The sequence below is a fragment of the Jaculus jaculus genome, chromosome 12, assembly GCF_020740685.1.
Source record: "Jaculus jaculus isolate mJacJac1 chromosome 12, mJacJac1.mat.Y.cur, whole genome shotgun sequence".
In the NCBI taxonomy this organism is placed as follows: domain Eukaryota; kingdom Metazoa; phylum Chordata; class Mammalia; order Rodentia; family Dipodidae; genus Jaculus; species Jaculus jaculus.
This window is the reverse complement of record NC_059113.1, coordinates 100,163,921-100,180,807: the sequence shown is the minus strand read 5'-3', so window position 1 is coordinate 100,180,807 and position 16,887 is coordinate 100,163,921. Positions and strand designations below refer to the sequence as shown.

Sequence of the window (16,887 nt, the reverse complement as noted above, 5' to 3'; positions counted from 1 at the left end):
CATGGCATTATTTTGCTCTATTCTTTTTTAAAAAAAAATTATGGGCTGCAGAGATGGCTTAGTGGTTAAGGCACTTGCCTGCAAAGCCTAAGGACTCAGGTTCGACTCCCCAGAACCCACAAAAGCCAGAGGCACAAAGTGACGCATGCACACAGGTGGCGCGTGCAGACGAGGTGGCACACAGGTGGCACACGTGCCCGCGGTTGTCTGTGGTGGCAAGGCCCTGGCGTGCCTATTCTCTCCTAAATTAAAAAAAACACATTATTTATGTAGGGCTGGAGAGATGGCTTAGCGGTTAAGGTGTTTGCCTGCAAAGTCAAAGAACCCCAGTTCGATTCTCCAGGACCCACGTAAGCCAGGTGCACAAGGGGGCACAAGCATCTGGAGTTCGTTTGCAGTGGCTGGAGGCCCTGGAACACCCAATCTTTCTCCCTCTCTCTTGCTCTCTCTCTCTGTCTCCCCCACCCATCTTTCTCTCAAATAAATAAACTGTTTTTTTTTTTTTTTTTTTTTTTCAAGGTAAGGTCTCACTCTGGTCCAGACTGACCTGGAATTCACTATGTAGTCTCTGGGTGGCCTCGAACTCGCGGCGATCTTCCTACCTCTGCCTCCCGAGTGCTGGGATTAAAGGTGTGCGCTACCATACCCGGCTTAAATATATTTTTTTAAAAATTATTTATTTATTTATTTGAGGCAGAGACATGGAGAGACAGAAAGAGAGTGAGTGAATATGGGCATGCCAAGTATTTCTGCCCCTGCAAGTGAACTCCAGACATAAGTGCTACTTTGTACATCTGGCTTTATGTGGGTACTGGGGAATAAAATTCAGGCTGCCAAGCTTTGCAAGCAAACACTTTTAACTGCTGAGTCATCTCTCCAGCCTCTATTCTTTTTTGTGTGCAAACAACAAGCCAGTTAAAATGGAAACTATCTCAAAAAGTCTGGATTTTACAACTGAAAATAAACTCCTTACTAAAAGACACTTCTGGTTCAAGTAAACAATGACTTAAAACTGGGCATGATGGCACACACCTTTAACCCCAGCACTCAGGTGGCAGAGGTAAGAGGATCACTTTGAATTCTTAGCCACCCTGAGACTACATACTGAATCTCAGGTCAGCCTGGGCTACAGCGAGACCCTACCTTAGATTAAACACTAGTAATAATAATAATAGTGATAAAAGCAAAGCACATTTCATGAAGAATGCAGACACGTGTGCGAGAGTGTAGTCCAAGTGTTTCAGAACGCTGGGATGTTTGTTATGAGGGATCCGAGGAGACCATTTCCCAGCAGGAGGTGTTCCTGTGGCATGGGCTGACTTAAGGGGTGACCCCACTGGACTATGAAACCGCGGGAGGCCCATGGACTCAAGCTGCTGGTTAAAGAGGAATACCCCACTGCTGAAGAACTGTTTTGTGTTCTCAGTTTTTTTTTGTTTTTGGCTTTTTGAGGTAGGATATCACTCTATCCCAGGCTTCCCTGGAATTCACTATGTAGTTGCAGGGTGACCTCAAATTCACAGTGCCCTCTTACCTCTGCCTCCTGAGTGCTGGGATTAACAACAGGTGCCACCCACCACACCCAGGTGAGAACTGTATTGTTAAGTGAACCCCTTTTCCAAGGGAAAGGCAGTTTACACTCTCCCCTCCCCTCCCCTCCCCTGTAGCATACCCAACTTACAGCTGAGACTTCAAGACTTCAACGCTACCCTGCACGTAAGTCAGCCACTTGTGACCAAAACGGATCAGAACACATTTATGACTTCCCAAAATCTCTGTCTCATGCATAAAATCACAAGTCATGCCTGTAAAGTTACCCACCAGAGCACCTTTAAATCTTGCGCGTAGACTAACGCCTCGGAACTGGGACGCATCTATAATCCAAGCCTCTGAGAAGGGGAGGGGGAGAACGAGGGCTCAGAGTCATCTTTGGCTACACAGTGAGCTCAAGGCCAGCTAGCCTGGGCTACACAAGACACTGTTTCAAAAACAAAACCTAGAAACAACAGAAGCAGGGGCTGGAGAGATGGCTTAGTGGTTAAGGTGTTTGCCTGCAAAGCCAAAGGACCCAGGTTCTATTCCCCAGGACCCACGTAAGCCAGATGCACAAGGTGGCGCATGTGTCTGGAGTTTGTTTGCAGGAGCTGTAGGCCCTGGCGTGCCCATTTTCTTTTTCTCTCTTTCATCAGCCTCTTTCTCTCACTCTCAAATAAAATAAAGAAAAAGGAAAGCATTAGTTTATTAAAACAAACAAAAAAGCAAATAAAACCTCAGCTGTGGCAAAGCTCCCCCGACTGGGCATAAGACAAGGAAATGACGATGCCTTGCTGCAGTGGCCTCTTCCCGCGTCCCCCTCACGTCCACCCACCCTCTGTGGTTCGGCACAGGGATGGCCAGGGCGAGTCTCATTTCAAAATCAACCCACAACTCACAGTTCTTTTTGGCTGCATGACTTATATAGCTAATTTCTGTCTGGTTTCTAAAGAAAAAAAGGAGGCAGTGCAAACCACATCTTTTTTCCTCCTCCATTTGGAGTTAGAAAAAAAATTAAAAGAATACAGAAGACATCAAACCACTAACAGCAGTAAATGCTACACCATAAAGAAAACATCTTTATATACAGATAAAAAACAACACATCATACGGTTTCTACTGTCATCAAGAATGACGGAGAGAACTCATGTCCTGACAAGTTAGCTGTTTTCCTAACTTTCTTGCACAGAATTGATCATTAGATTTTAAAGCAAAGAGGAAAATTATAGGCTCTATGTTTTTGAAAACAGAAATCTATTCTGAGACTCATTTTGGAAAAAAAATGGTAAGGTATGGTATGTTACTTAAAAAAAAATCGTCTAGCTGTACGTACCATCTTTTTTTTTTTTTTTGTTTTTTTGAGGTAGGGTTTCACTCTAGCCCAGGCTGACCTGGAATTCACTATGGAGTCTCAGGGTGGCCTCAAACTCATGTCGATCTTCCTACCTCTGCCTCCCGAGTGCTGGGATTAAAGGCTTGCGCCACCACGCCCGGCCGTACCATCATTTTTAAAATCAAAACTTCACTTCTTTTTTAAACAGTAGAGTGTAAGAGGTTTTGAGTTGAAGTCTCATCAGACTGCCCTTGCTAGCTGCAACTCACGATCATCCTGCTTCAGCCACAAGTAGCTGTAACTGGTTAGAGGTGCTTGCTTGCAAAGCTTGACACCCCAGGTCCAATTCCAAAGTACCCACATAAAGCCAGATGCACAAAGCAGCGTATGCATCTGGAGTTCATTTGCAGTGCCAAGAAGCATTGATGTGCCCATTCATTCTCTCTCTTTCTCTGCTTGCAAATAAAAAACTAAAATAAAATAAAAGCTTATATTAATCTCATTTTTCCTCCATCTATACTTTTTCTCCTTGTAGGTAACTGATTTTATTTATCTGTTAATCCTACTTTACCCTTTGCAAACATATAAGGAAAATTATACATTCTTATTGCCTTTCTTTCTTATATAAATATTATTGTAGCAACTAGATGTGACACTACCCCCTCCTAACCCCAATAATTAGGCGACTGACGGAGCAGAAGAATGACCAGTTCAAAGCCAGCCTGAACAAAACAGGGAGGCCCTGATCATACTATCAACAGCACCCATGTTACTTTTTAAAAAAATATTTTTAATTTATTTGCAAGCATAGACAGAGAGGGTAAGAATGGGGGTGCCAGGGCCTCTGGCCACTGCAAACAAACTGCAGATACATGCAACCACTTTAGGCATCTGGCTTTTTATGGGGGTACTAGGGAATCAAAGTCATCAGGCTTTGCAAGGAAACGCCCCAACCACTGAGTCTTCTCTTCAACACCCCCCAACCCCACCATGTTGCCTCTTTAGTAGCTGCAAAGTATTCTACTATTGACACGAAGCACTGGATTCAGCAAGTCCTGTACTGTGAACCACTGGGCTATTCCTCGTTTTTCACGTCACAGCCAATGCTGCAATGGGCTGCGCTCCCCGTCGCCCCTTCTGTTTCATGTCACATGGATCCCCCCCCCCCACCCTTCTGCACGGTATCTCATGCCTACAGACCACTGCTGCTGTCAGTTTTGTCAGGAGTTTCTGCAGTGGGCTGTGGTTACCATGGAGACTCCATAGAAGAAAGCAAGCACGCATCTGTACTGCCCTTCCGAGCTTCAGGGAGCGTGGAAGAGGGGCAGAAAGAATGTGCGAGGTGAGCTCCAGGAAGGGCACAGAGCTGCATGGCTGTTCCCTCCTGCAGGGAGTGGAGACTCACCAGGATTTTACAAGCACTCAAGGACTTGGAACTACTTTATACATGCCAACCCAATAAGGAAAAAAAGAAAGCTCTAAGAATTAACAAGAAGGTTCTAAGACCTGGAAGGCTCCTCCTGAAGACGTATCAGCAGTTAACTATTACTGGGAAGACACTCTGAGCAGCTTCGCTGGCACGTTGGGCAAGGAACTGCACAGCTCCCGGGATGTACCTTTCACAGGTGGTCCACCGTGCTGCGGTGGGCTTTCTGGTGTGCAAGACACCCATTCTCACGTAAGACCCGCCTTACCCATCCTCCTATAAGGAGCCCTGTGAGCTCACTGGTTCACTATTGCAGAATTGGGTGGACTCTCCTTGGTCTGTTGTCGGTGCCTGGGGTAAACAGATGTTTGCTCATCTCACCCCAGGAAAAGTGAGCAACACCACACAATCTATTTTTCTTTCATAACACTTAACCATAGCTAGTATTGACATAATTGTTTGGTAACTACCTGTTTCCACTACTTGACTGTAAAGAAAAGGCCATTCTACCTCTTTTCCGTAGCCCAGTGGCTGGCACATGGAAAGAAAATGCTGAATAAAGGAATAGAATGCCCAAGGTACCAATGATACAGTCTTCTACCCTTCTCTGGTTCACTCCATCCTAAATCCCTACCTGAAGGTGCACTCCTATCATCTTTCTTCTATGCTACCACCTTCATTCATAGCGCCTACTAAAATGCATCCTCCGTATTTGCAAGCTCGCATTTGCTAAGAACTTTCTCAAGCAAATCTTTTCTTAGTGTGCGCTGTCCAGCCCTCTGCGCCCACTGTGATCTAGCAGTCTTCAGACGCGCCCGCCTCTCGCTGCCACCGCACGGTCGTCCGCGCTCTTCTCTCTACCTGGAGTCCGCTGCACTTCTCACCAACGCTAACGTCCAGCATCACTCCTCACAAGTGCCTCCCCAACCTCTGATGACTACTCACCTTTCCTGGACTGCTCCAGCTCAAGTCACAGACCAAATACACACACACACTTACGTGTATGTGAAATCTGACTAAGCTTGTTTTTCATTCTAGGATATAAGCTCTTTGAGAGTAGAACTGTGTTAACTTTAAAAAAGCAAAACTGGGTATATAAGTGATATCTAGACACATCTGTGTACCAGCACACAGCACATACTTGGTAAAAGTTTGTTAAATTAAACAACAACAACAAAAACCCCAGGGGCTGTTAAGATGGCTCAGTTATTAAAGATGCTTGCTTACAAAGCCTGAGGACCCAGGTTCAATTCCTCAATACCCACATAAAGCCAGATGTGCAAAGTGGATCACGTGTCTGGAATTTGCTTACAACAACAGGAGGCCCTGACACACCCATACACTCACTCACTTTCTCTAATTCAAGTAAATAAATAAATAAAATATGTTTTTAAAAGAACAGCAACATGAAATTACTCAACTCAGATCATGAGCTCTACTCGGGAAGTAGTGATGCGTGAGTATGGGATGGCTTCACGGCGTCAGCAGGCCGGGAGCATCACTAACTCTAGCTGCCAACTGTGTGCACGACACTCAATTCATTTCCTTTTCTTTAGAACCAGATAGATTCCACTTGATATACATGAGCAAATATACCAAGTACCGCAGTTACAGAGGTAAATATGGTAGTAAGTCATGCACAGTTTTTAAATACTTTAAAAATGCTCAAGTCAGGGTTCTTCCCTCCCCCTGGTGTGTGTGGTGTGCAGAACGCATGCCTCACGTGTACACACATGGCTGGAGGTGGGGGAAAGACCCAGTGCCCTTGTCTATTGCTCCCTTGCTATATTCCTCTTCCCACTCTCACTGAGCCTGAAGCTCACGACTTCCTGGTCAGCCACTCGGAGTGACCAGTGAGCCTTTGTGACAGGTTGTCTCTACCTCACTGGCTTGGAGCCAGGGTTACAGGCACGAATGGCTATAGCCAGTTTTTATGTGGGTGCTGGGGATCACCTACGGTCTTTGTGCGTGTGCGGCAAGTGCTCTTACCCGCCGGCCATACCCCAGCCCCAAGTTCTTTTCTTTTCCTTACCCGCAGCCAGCTTCTTTTCTTTTGACAATGCAAAGATCTCAAGAATGTATCTATATAAATAAACATGCTCTGACTTTAGCACAATTACTATTAAAAAATAACTTGGGCCAGGCATGGTGGCGCATGCCTTTAATGCCAGCACTCGGGAGGCAGAGGTAGAAGGATCGCTGTGAGTTCGAGGCCACCCTGAGACCACATAGTGAATTCCAGGTTAGCCTGGGCTAGAGTAAGACCCTACCTCAAAAGGCACACAAAAACCCAATAATAATAATAAGTTGGAGCTTTGGTTTAGGAGTGAGGTGTGTGGCTCAGTGATACAGTGCCTAGTTAACTTGTGTGAGACCCTGGCTTCTTTTCTTTTCTTCCTCTTTTTGAGCGAGAGAGCAGGAGAGGATTGGTGTGCCAGGGCCTCCAGTCACTGTATTCAAACTCCTGACCTGTGTGTCACCCTGTGTGCATGTGCGACCTTGCACACTTGCATCACCTTTGTGTGTCTGGCTTATGTAGGATCTGGAGAGTTGGACACAGGTCCTTAAGCTTCACTGGCAAGTGCCTTAACTGCTAAGCTGCCTCTCCAGCCAGACTGTGGCTCCTTTAATCCCCAGAACTACAGACAAAATAAAACAAAAATCAGTTAAGTCCAGAGGTTTATGTATTTTTCTTATCAAAGACAAGTTTTAGTAAGCAAAGGCTATTACTGTCCTGTGTTTTTCCAGATCCTTCAGTGCATTTCTATAAGAAGGTAGTATTGCGGGGAGTATTTGTAAACGCTGGTATCATCACAGTCTGCTCTTCAGCTGGTCGCACTCCAAGACTGTGTCCATTCACCCCAGGCGACACTTCACTACTTCCTAGTGGCCGTGCACTCCCCTTTCTCCTAACTGGCCATTTGGCCCTTTGGCCTTTTGTCTGAAATATTAAGCTCAAAATAATACAATAAGTGTGCAATGTATTAAGAACTGGACAAGAAATTCTTGGGCTGGTACGTGAAGGGCAGTACACATCTGAGCAGTAGAGGAGAACCGAAAAGTAAAGGGACATGGGAAGAGCAACCTTACACCCATGATTTAAGCCACATTCCCTGCAGGCTGACTCAGAAACTTCAACACAAGCTGGAGAGATGGCTTAGCCTTAACTAAGGACCCATGTTTAATTCTCCAAGTCCCAGGTTAGGCAGATGCAGAAAGTGACAAGTGTTCAAGGCTGCACATGTGCACAAAGTGGCACACACATCTGGAGTTCAATCTGCAGTGGCTGGAGGCCCTAGTGCACCAATTCTCTCTCCCTCATAAAAAAAAATTAAAAAAGCAAAACTTCAACACAACTGGAAACATTCACAATTGCCCCCGGAGACAATATTCGCTTTCTAAGAGATGTCTCAACACCTGGACTACACTCACTCAGACTTGTGTTTGTGACCTTCATATTCAACTCACAGCACTCTCCCTCATCCTTAAACTTAAACAAGGCACTTTATAGACCACCACACAATTTCATTCACAAAAAGGAAAGCTTCTGGGGGTGGAGACATGGCTCAGTGGTTACAGCGCTTGCCTGTAAAGCCTAAGGACCCAGGCTCGATTCCCCAGGACCCACTTAAAGCACAAGGTGGCACAGGTGTCTGGAGTTTGTTTGCAGTGGCTGGAGACCCTGTCATGCCCACTCTCTCTCATCTGCCTCTCTTTTAAATAAATAAATATTTCTTAAAGGAAAAATTCTTTAAGAAAAACAGTTCATATTCCTTACTTATTCATATGTGTGCACGTGTGCATGTCCCTGCATGCCACGGTGTACTACAGAGGCCAGAGGTCAGCTGTGGGTGTGGGTCTTGCCTTTCACCTCGTTGGAGGCAGGCTCTCTCACTGCTGACTGTACTGTGGCCACCAGGCCAGTTGACTCGCCAGCTACTGGGAGTCTACTGTCCCCTCCGCCCTTCTCACGGAAGGCACACTGGGATTATAGACACTCAAACTGGTGCCAATACTAGTGCCTTAGTCTCTCCAAATCCTGGGATTACAGGTGTATACCTCATCTATATGGGTTAGTCTTTCCTTTCCTTTCTCCCTACTCACTTCTCCCCCTCATTCTTGCTAGCCCTCTCTCTATTCTCCAGTGTGCCACCGTGCTCAGGTGTGCCAGCCTAGCGGGCCCCCAAGCTTTGGATTCTCCTGGCTTCACCTACACTGCCATATGCTTTTCATCTTTCTTTCATTTTTACATGGGTTGGTGGGCTTGCAAGCAAGTGCCATGAACCACTGAGAGAGCTCCCCAGCTCCTGTTCTAAGCTTTTTTTTAAAAAAATGTAATATGTAATACTTAAGAAACAGGAAGACTATACACTGTATTTTATTAAAACTCAAGTCCTAAGTAGATTATTTGTATTTGTGCATGAGAGAGATTAATGCTGCTGTAGTTTAGCAAAAGAAAACCAGATTTAGGAAATTTCAAACTGCCAAGGCAGAACACTATATGAAAGACAGTTCCAAGGCCTCAAAGTTATTTTCTGCTCTCTCTTTTTTTAAATTAAATAGAACATATCATGTGTTGGTACCATCATTTCCCTTCCTCCCAGCCCCTATTCCACTGAGGATTGCTGGTGTTTCTCATGGGGTTGTGGGTTGGCAGGGGGGCAGAATGAGAATGGGCATGCCTCCAACCACTGCAAACGAACCCCAGATGCATGTATCACCTGCTTTACGTGGGTCCTGGGGAACTGACCACTAAGCCACTTGTCCAGTCCCTCCTCATTATTGTTTTTGAATTTTACTCATTATTCATCTGAGAGAGAGGTGGGAGAGGGAGGGAGAAAGGAAGGGAGGGGGAGACAAAGAGAAAGAGGCTGGTAGAGAAAGTGAGTACAGGCATGCCAGGGCTTCCTGTCACTGCAAATAAACTCCAGACATATGTGCCACTTAGTGCATCTGGCTTTCGTGGGTACTGAGGAATCAAACTCAGGTCGTTAGGCTCTGATCCATTTGTCCAGTCCTTCCTTATAATTTTCAGCATTAAATAAGAAATATAAAGAGATCAGTTCCCATAGAGACTTCATTTACTTCTAGCTGACTACTGAGTTCACACTGAAATCTACCTTGACAACTGAGGAAATCTGAAACCAGACTGAGACCACTTCCCAGGGTGAAGTGAATGTGTCACCCCAAATTCATGTTGAAATCCCGCCCCCCCCCCCACAGGTTATATAGTATAGAGGGTATCTTGGGAGATGAGTGTGTCCCAAGGGGACAGAGTCCTTACAAGGAGGACCAGGCCCTGGTCCTCACCAGACACCAAACCTGCCGCTGCCTTCCCCTCAGACGAGCCAGTGCCCACAGCTGACAGAAGCAGACCCTGTGTGAACTCCGCGGCCCACAGGGCTGTGCTCTGGGAGTCCAAACAGACTAAGACATAATCTCAGAACATAAAATCCTTGAGAACAGAAACAATTTTCTGCTTTTATTTTATAGTAAAAAAAAAAATGAGTGATGACATCATTCTAAAGCTAAATGGCTTCCAAACCTTTATCAGCGAAGCCCTGACTGTTCCCCAGCTCCAAACACACATCACCAACTTCCTCCCAACTGTTTGCACTGGAATATGTGGTCAGCACCTCAAGTTAAACACTGAGTCAAAGAACAAAATCCCCAACTTCACCCTTACCCTGTTAGGCAAACCAGCTTCCTGTTTGGTTTTCCAGTCCCTGCTGGGCTGCCTTTCCAACCCACACTAAGATGAGGCTCCAGCTCACACCCTCCATCATTTCCTCTGCCTGGAAAGACTCCACTGGATGGTCTGTGTGGTGGCATGGACCAGATGCCCCTAGAATGTTTGGCCCCAGCTGATGCCGAGTTGGTAGGTGGAGGCTTGCTGGAGGAGGTGTGTTGCTGGGGGGGGGGATCTTAGGGTGTTAAAACCAGCTCCCCCTGGCCAGAGTTGTGATCACTCTCCTGCTGTTTGCCACCTGCTGTGGCAAGGGGTCGATGTCCAGCATCTGCTCATGCTAGGCTCTCTCTGTCATTGTGAAGCTTTCCCTTAAGACTGTAAACCAAAATAAAACATTCTTCCTTCCCATGAGCTGCTTTTGGTTGGGTGCTTTGAATCCCACCACCACCAAGTTGGCTACAACAGCATGCTTCTACCCTACTGCTTTCGTTCAGTGGCGCTGACTCAAGAGTCCATCTACATCACTTGTTTTTTCTCCTCCTGCTACTCCACATTCAAGTTTTTTTAGTGCTTACAAGATGAAGATATTAGTGATACCTATCAGATAAGAGAAGTGAACGGCAATGCTTCAGTAGGTCCATAGTCAATTTCTCATTCTGCAGATTGCCTGGTGCTCATGAGTTTCAAAGGAAGACAAAGGAGAAATTGAATATAGTCCTCCAATGCCACGGAGGATCACTGATTCTTGAGCCACAGAGGAAGTCTAACCATAACTGATCCTTGAATGCACTCTTCCAATATCATGGGGGAAGTCTCAACATCATTGATCCTCGAGTGGAGTCCTCTGATGTCACGGGGAAGTCTAAACATCACTGATCCTTGAGTGGAGTCCTCCGATGCCATGGAGGAAGTCTAAACATCACTAATCCTTGAGTGGAGTCCTCCGATGTCACGGGGGAAGTCTAAACATCGCTGATCCTCGAGTGGAGTCTTCCGATGTCACGGGGGAAGTCTAAACATCGCTGATCCTCGAGTGGAGTCCTCCGATGCCACGGGGGAAGTCTAAACATCACTGATCCTTGAGTGGAGTCCTCCGATGTCACGGGGGAAGTCTAAACATCGCTGATCCTTGAGTGGAGTCTTCCGATGTCACAGGGGAAGTCTAAACATCGCTGATCCTCGAGTGGAGTCCTCCGATGTCACGGGGGAAGTCTAAACATCACTGATCCTTGAGTGGAGTCCTCCGATGCCATGGAGGAAGTCTAAACATCACTGATCCTTGAGTGGAGTCCTCCGATGCCACAGAGGAAGTCTAAACATCACTGATCCTCGAGTGGAGTCCTCCGATGCCACGGAGGAAGTCTAAACATCACTGATCTTCGAGTGGAGTTCTCCGATGCCATGGAGGAAGTCTAAACATCACTGCTCCTTGAGTGGAGTCCTCCGATGTCATGGAGTAAGTTTAAACATCACTGATTCTTGTGAGAACACAAAATAATTGCTATCGCTTCAATTTTCAGTGTTCCCAAAGCCCACATGTTAATAGTGTGGCCACCAATCTCAGGCACCACGGGGAGCAGTGGAACTTTTAAGAAGTAGAGCCTTAACCAGGCACTGTGGCCACAAGCCTGCTGCACCAGCACGTGGGAGACAGAGACAGAGGATCACAACTTCAAGGTGAGCCTGAATTACGAAGGGTGGGCAGGGGGAATTAAGAAGGGTGGGCAGGGGGTAAAGACAGACACAGTGTGGCTCAAGCTGATCTCTAACTAGTGATCCTCCTTGTCTTTGCCTGCCAAATGCTCGGATTCCAGGAGTGTGTTCCGGTCAGAACCTACCATTACTGAACTTTTAAAGGATTTGCTACCAACACCATTTGGAAGGTCAACAGTGAACACAAGCAGTTTTAGAAGTCAGTATGGTTAATAAGTTTCTTGAAAGAAAGGTACAAAAGTTTGTATACTTGTAAGAACTCAAATTCTGTTTACAAATGGAATTCTTTCTTGTAATTGTCATAAAAGTCATTAGAAATAAAATACTTTGTTAATTTCTCTTTTGGGTGAATTTATCTTAATCCACAGAAAGATGTCAGAAGTAAGGATTATATTTACCTTATTTTCTTCTAGAAATTTCAATTTGATAGAAACATCATTGCGCATTTTATCGTACTTTTCCTTATGGGCTTGGAACAGTTGCTGTGACTGCTCAATTTTTGGCAGAGTGTTTGCATCTCGTGGTCCAAGATTCAGTTCTTCCAAATCAGTGCGATACGCATCATACTCAATTCTGCAAAGAGGAAAGCAAGTGACACACACCACAGAAACCCAGTGAGGAGTGTGCGAGAGACGCCAGGGCAACAGTGTTTAGGCTCCCAGAACACAAAAAAATCTTCACACATAGTCTACACCTCATGCTTTTGAAGTCATCACTTCTTTAAAAACAAGGAGCTATTAATAGACAGGTGGGGGCTCGGAGTGTAACTCGGTGTTACAGGGTTTCCTTAGTGCTGGGTTTCATGCCTGGCTCTGCAAAATGCACGTGTACGCACACAAATGCAGGAAGACATTTTTGAACAGACAGAACTACCGTGTAAGAATGGAGGCAGACTGCGGACTACTAGCTCAGCCGGCAGCGCACCCGCCCAACACGCAGGAGGGCCTGGGCTCCACTGCCAGCACCCCAAAAACTGTGTGTGGTGGCCTGTACCTGTCATCCCAGCACTCGGAAGATGGAGACCGGAGGATCAAAAGTGCTACACATGGAGTTGCAGGTCAGCCTGGGCTATAGGAAATTCTGTCTCAAAAAAAAAAAAAAAGGCTGCTCCTTAATTGCATGGATTATGACTCCTGAAATAGAGTATGAACTGACAAATTTCCAAAATTTATTGGCCATGTTTGCTTGCATGTCAACTCTAACACACGTGAAGCTGCATTTAGAATGCCACATTGACAGGAAAAAAGAAGTTGCAGAGTCAGCAGTCCTCAGTGCACAGAGGGAAAATATGTGAGTCACGAATGTACTTGAAAATTTTCTAGTAGTCATGTTTGAGTAGTAAAAATTAAGTTTTTCTTTCTTTCTTTATTTTTATTTATTCATCTGACAGATAAAGAGGGAGAGAGAGAGAGAGAGAGAACGAGAGGATGAATGGGTGTACCAGGGCTTCCAGCCGCTGCAAACAAACTCCAGATGTAAGCACCCCTTGTGCGTCTGGCTTACGTGGGTCCTGGGGAATTGAACGTTGGTCCTTTGGCTTTGTAGGCAAACGCCTTAACCACTAAGCTATCCCTCCAGCTGTTATGTTTTTATTTTATCCAGCACTTCTAAAATGCGATCACTGTGACATGTAACAAATGTGAAGCTGCTTATGCACGACTTTACACTGGGCGCTAGGTCTGAGTCACTGAAACCCTCTGTGTGTTCTAATTCAGACTAGCTCCATTGCCAGTATCCAGTAGGCACACGTGGCCACCACATGTGACAGCACAGTTCTAGGTGGACGGGACAGTGCTGTCTACTACACAGCACTGACCACCTGTACTCAGAGAAGCCTTGCTCCAACTCAGCTCCACCCCTGACTGGAAGAGCTGCCCACCACGCTCGCCCAGGGCCTCTCAGCACACTCAGCAGCCCCGACTGTGCAGTGCTCAGCTGGGCAGGCGCCCGCAGCCTCTCATTTCGTCAAGATCAGAACCACACGTTTTGTCTACCGACTAAGGGTCTCTATTTGGTTATCTACAGCACAGCTCATGCCTCTCGGTCTGGGAATAAAGAATACTTGAAGTAACATGCACCACATCACAGACTTCAGGAGAAAGAAGGCACATCAGTTCCTCTCACTGAACCCAACTGGTTTTTAAGGCATAGGTCTCTCAGGACCAATGAAGCACACTCACTCATCCACTCACCGTTCATTCACTGGTAACACGGACTCATGCAACAATTATCAGGTGAGCACTTTCTAAGTTTCAGGTTCTATGAGGGCTCAAAAGTCTACAGCTAGCTGGACGTGGATGCATGCCTTTAATCCCAGCACTTGGGAAACAGAGGTAGGAGAATCATGGTGAGTTTGAGGCTAAGAATACAGAGTAAATTCCAGGTCAGCCTGGGCTAGAGCAAGACCTTACCTCAAAAAACAAAACAAAACAAAAAACAAAAAAAGTCTAGAGCTAAAAAGATGAGCTGGGGGGGGGGGGGGCGGGTGAAGGGATGGCTTGGTGGTTAAGGCGTTTACCTGCAAAGCCAAAGGACCCAGGTTTGATTACCCAGGACCCACATTAGCTAGATGTACAAGGTGGTGCAAGCGTCTGAAGTTCGTTTGCAGTAGCTGGAAGCCCTGGCGTGCCCATTCTCTCTCCCCCTTTCTTTGCCAAATAAATAAAATAAAGGCATGCATCACAGTGCCCAGCTAATTAAAAAAAAAAAAAGATGAGCTGGAAGCTGGGCATGGTGGCACATGCCTTTAATCCCAGCACTCGGGAGGCAGAGGTAGGAGGATTGCCATGAGTTCGAGGACACCCTGAAACTACATAGTTAATTCCAGGTCAGCCTAGGCCAGAGTGAAACCCTATCTCAAAAAAAAAAAAAAAAAAAAAAGAGCTGGTAAGTTCAACCTCAAAAAGCTTAAACTCTAGAGGAAGATCAATTTATACCTAATTATTACCAAGTAAGTAATGGAAATTACCATTATATATGGGTGAAGGATAAGAAAGCACAGTGAGGGGCTCTAAGGATTGAAAACAGCAACTCAGGGCAGAATTAGAGCAAGATATAATTAAAATCTAAAGTATGGCAAAAGCTTATTAGGTTGGCTACAGCAAGGAAGCTGGCTGACCATTCTATAAAGAACAAAGCATCCGTAGAGACACAGGTGTGCGAGAGACCATGACACTGTGGGTAAGTTCACTAGATCACCGTCTGAAGTTAGAACAAGGACTGGAAGGCACTTTAGAGCTGACATGAAAACAACATGATTCTAATTGTCCATGATAGACAGATAACCCAGTGGTGATGTACAGAGGGACTGTAGTAGAGTGAGAAAGCAGAAACAAGGAGCAAGCTTGAAGACCACGCACATGCAACAGACTAGTCACTGAGGCAATGAAGACAGGGCAGTGGAGGAGGAGCATGAGGCGATGGACTTGGTAACAGGAATAAGCTAGTTACCTCCACGGGTTCCAAAGCCAAACTCGACCTTTGATTTGTTCCAGTGTCTAGCTAGTAACTCTTCTTGTTGTGTTCATCTATGAACAGGAACAATAGTTCCTACAAAAGTACACATACGTAGATGACACTTGGTAACAGCACCAACTTTAGAATGCTTGGTACTGCGGGCAAATGAGAAGAGGGGTAGCCAGAGCAAGCACACTGGAGGGAGGGGTGGGGTGCCGAGCATCCTGCAGCAGCACTGGCTGCGCCACATCTCCCGACAGTAACAACTTGACATTCTCAGAGCTGCAATGCTGACCTTGAATTCCTTCATCACGCTTACATTCCTGGGATCAAAGGAAAACTTCCCATACGAGCTTTTCTTTTTTTAAAAAACTTTTTGTTCATTTTTATTTATTTATTTGAGAGTGACAGAGAGAAAGGCAGAGAGAGAGACAGAATGGGCACGCCAGGGCCTCCAGCCACTGCACACGAACTCAAGACACGTGCGTCCCCTTGTGCATCTGGCTAACGTGGGACCTGGGGAATTGAGCCTTGAACCGGGGTCCTTAGGCTTCATAGGCAAGTGCTTAACCGCTAAGCCATCTCTCCAGCCCCCATATGAGCTTCTCTAAGAGCACACATGCCCCCAAGAAAAAAAGGACACAAAATTTTTAAAAAGTGACTCTTCAAGATTGCTAGTCTGAGTTAGTGATGGTTGCTTTCTGCTTATGGAAAACTTCTAGAGACCAGGTGTCCACATCTGAACTCCTGACCACAGGCAGCTCCCTTGCTGGTGCCGCTGTGGTGAGTGCTGAGGCGGCGTTCCAAGTCTCCGCACCACAGCAGCAAGGCTGGAAAACACTGGTGCACAGTGCACAACGGCGAGCTTTATGAGCCACCGTTTGCCTGCGTTACTACTTCTTATGCTGATCAAATAGATGACCTCTGCCCCGGTCAGTAAATTCTGGTTGTAAAAAAGAAGAAAATACTTAGATACTGAGAACTTTAAGCTTGGACTTTTTCAGGATCACCCCTCAAAAGCCAGTGTTTCAGTGGTACAGTTAGCCAATCTCTCAGCTATTGCATGGACAGACATGAAACCTCAACTAAGCATGAAGAATAAGATCAGATACTCTAAGCTGAAATAAAAACAGGAGAGAGAAATCACCAGTGAAGATACTCAACAGTGGACACTGCAAGCCTTATATTTGGCCAGCCAGGTCAAATGAGCCAACGGGTGCAATAGTGGCACGTCTGTCAGAGTGGAAACCAACTGCCCTCTAATTGGACTGGAGGCCCGCTCCATGGGAGGAATACATCCCTGATCCTGAAATCTTAAAACGGTAGTCATGAGCCCTAGGGGTGTAATGTCTGCTGCTGTCTGGCTAAACGTATATACTATGCTTATCAAACTGCCCAGTAAGCACTTCTCTTAATGTTCATACCCAGATATTAATGCTACTCTCATTTTTGGTAGAGAACCTTCCCTTTTCAGATGACAGTGAGCTTGGGATGACTCAGAAGGCACCATGGTGCTGGAAAGAAGTGACAGGAGTGCTTAGCACTGCAATATCTCTATCACACCTTCTAAGGCTCAGGGTCTGTTGTGGAAGAGGTGGCAGAAAGAATTTAAGAACCAAAGGAAGGATAGGACTCCTTACAACATGCTCCCCCCAGACACAAAATGGCCTGGATATCCATGACCTCACAGCATCTGATACTACCTACACAAGACCATAACAGGAGGAAAAGATCATG

General features: G+C 45.9%; 1 protein-coding gene across 9 annotated transcripts in view; it reads right to left on the bottom strand.

The window, feature by feature from the left end:
* Arfip1 (ADP ribosylation factor interacting protein 1) overlaps positions 1-16,887 on the bottom strand; it is a 110,027-nt gene that overhangs the window by 12,173 nt on the left and 80,967 nt on the right. For 8 of the 9 annotated variants that reach the window (XM_045130932.1, XM_045130936.1, XM_004655867.2 and 5 more), the window contains one exon: positions 12,093-12,267. The exons of the other annotated variant lie outside the window; for it this stretch is intronic. In XM_045130932.1, the coding sequence (XP_044986867.1) occupies positions 12,093-12,267 (175 nt within the window). The remainder of the gene's footprint in view (positions 1-12,092; positions 12,268-16,887) is intronic. 9 annotated transcript variants of the gene reach the window in all.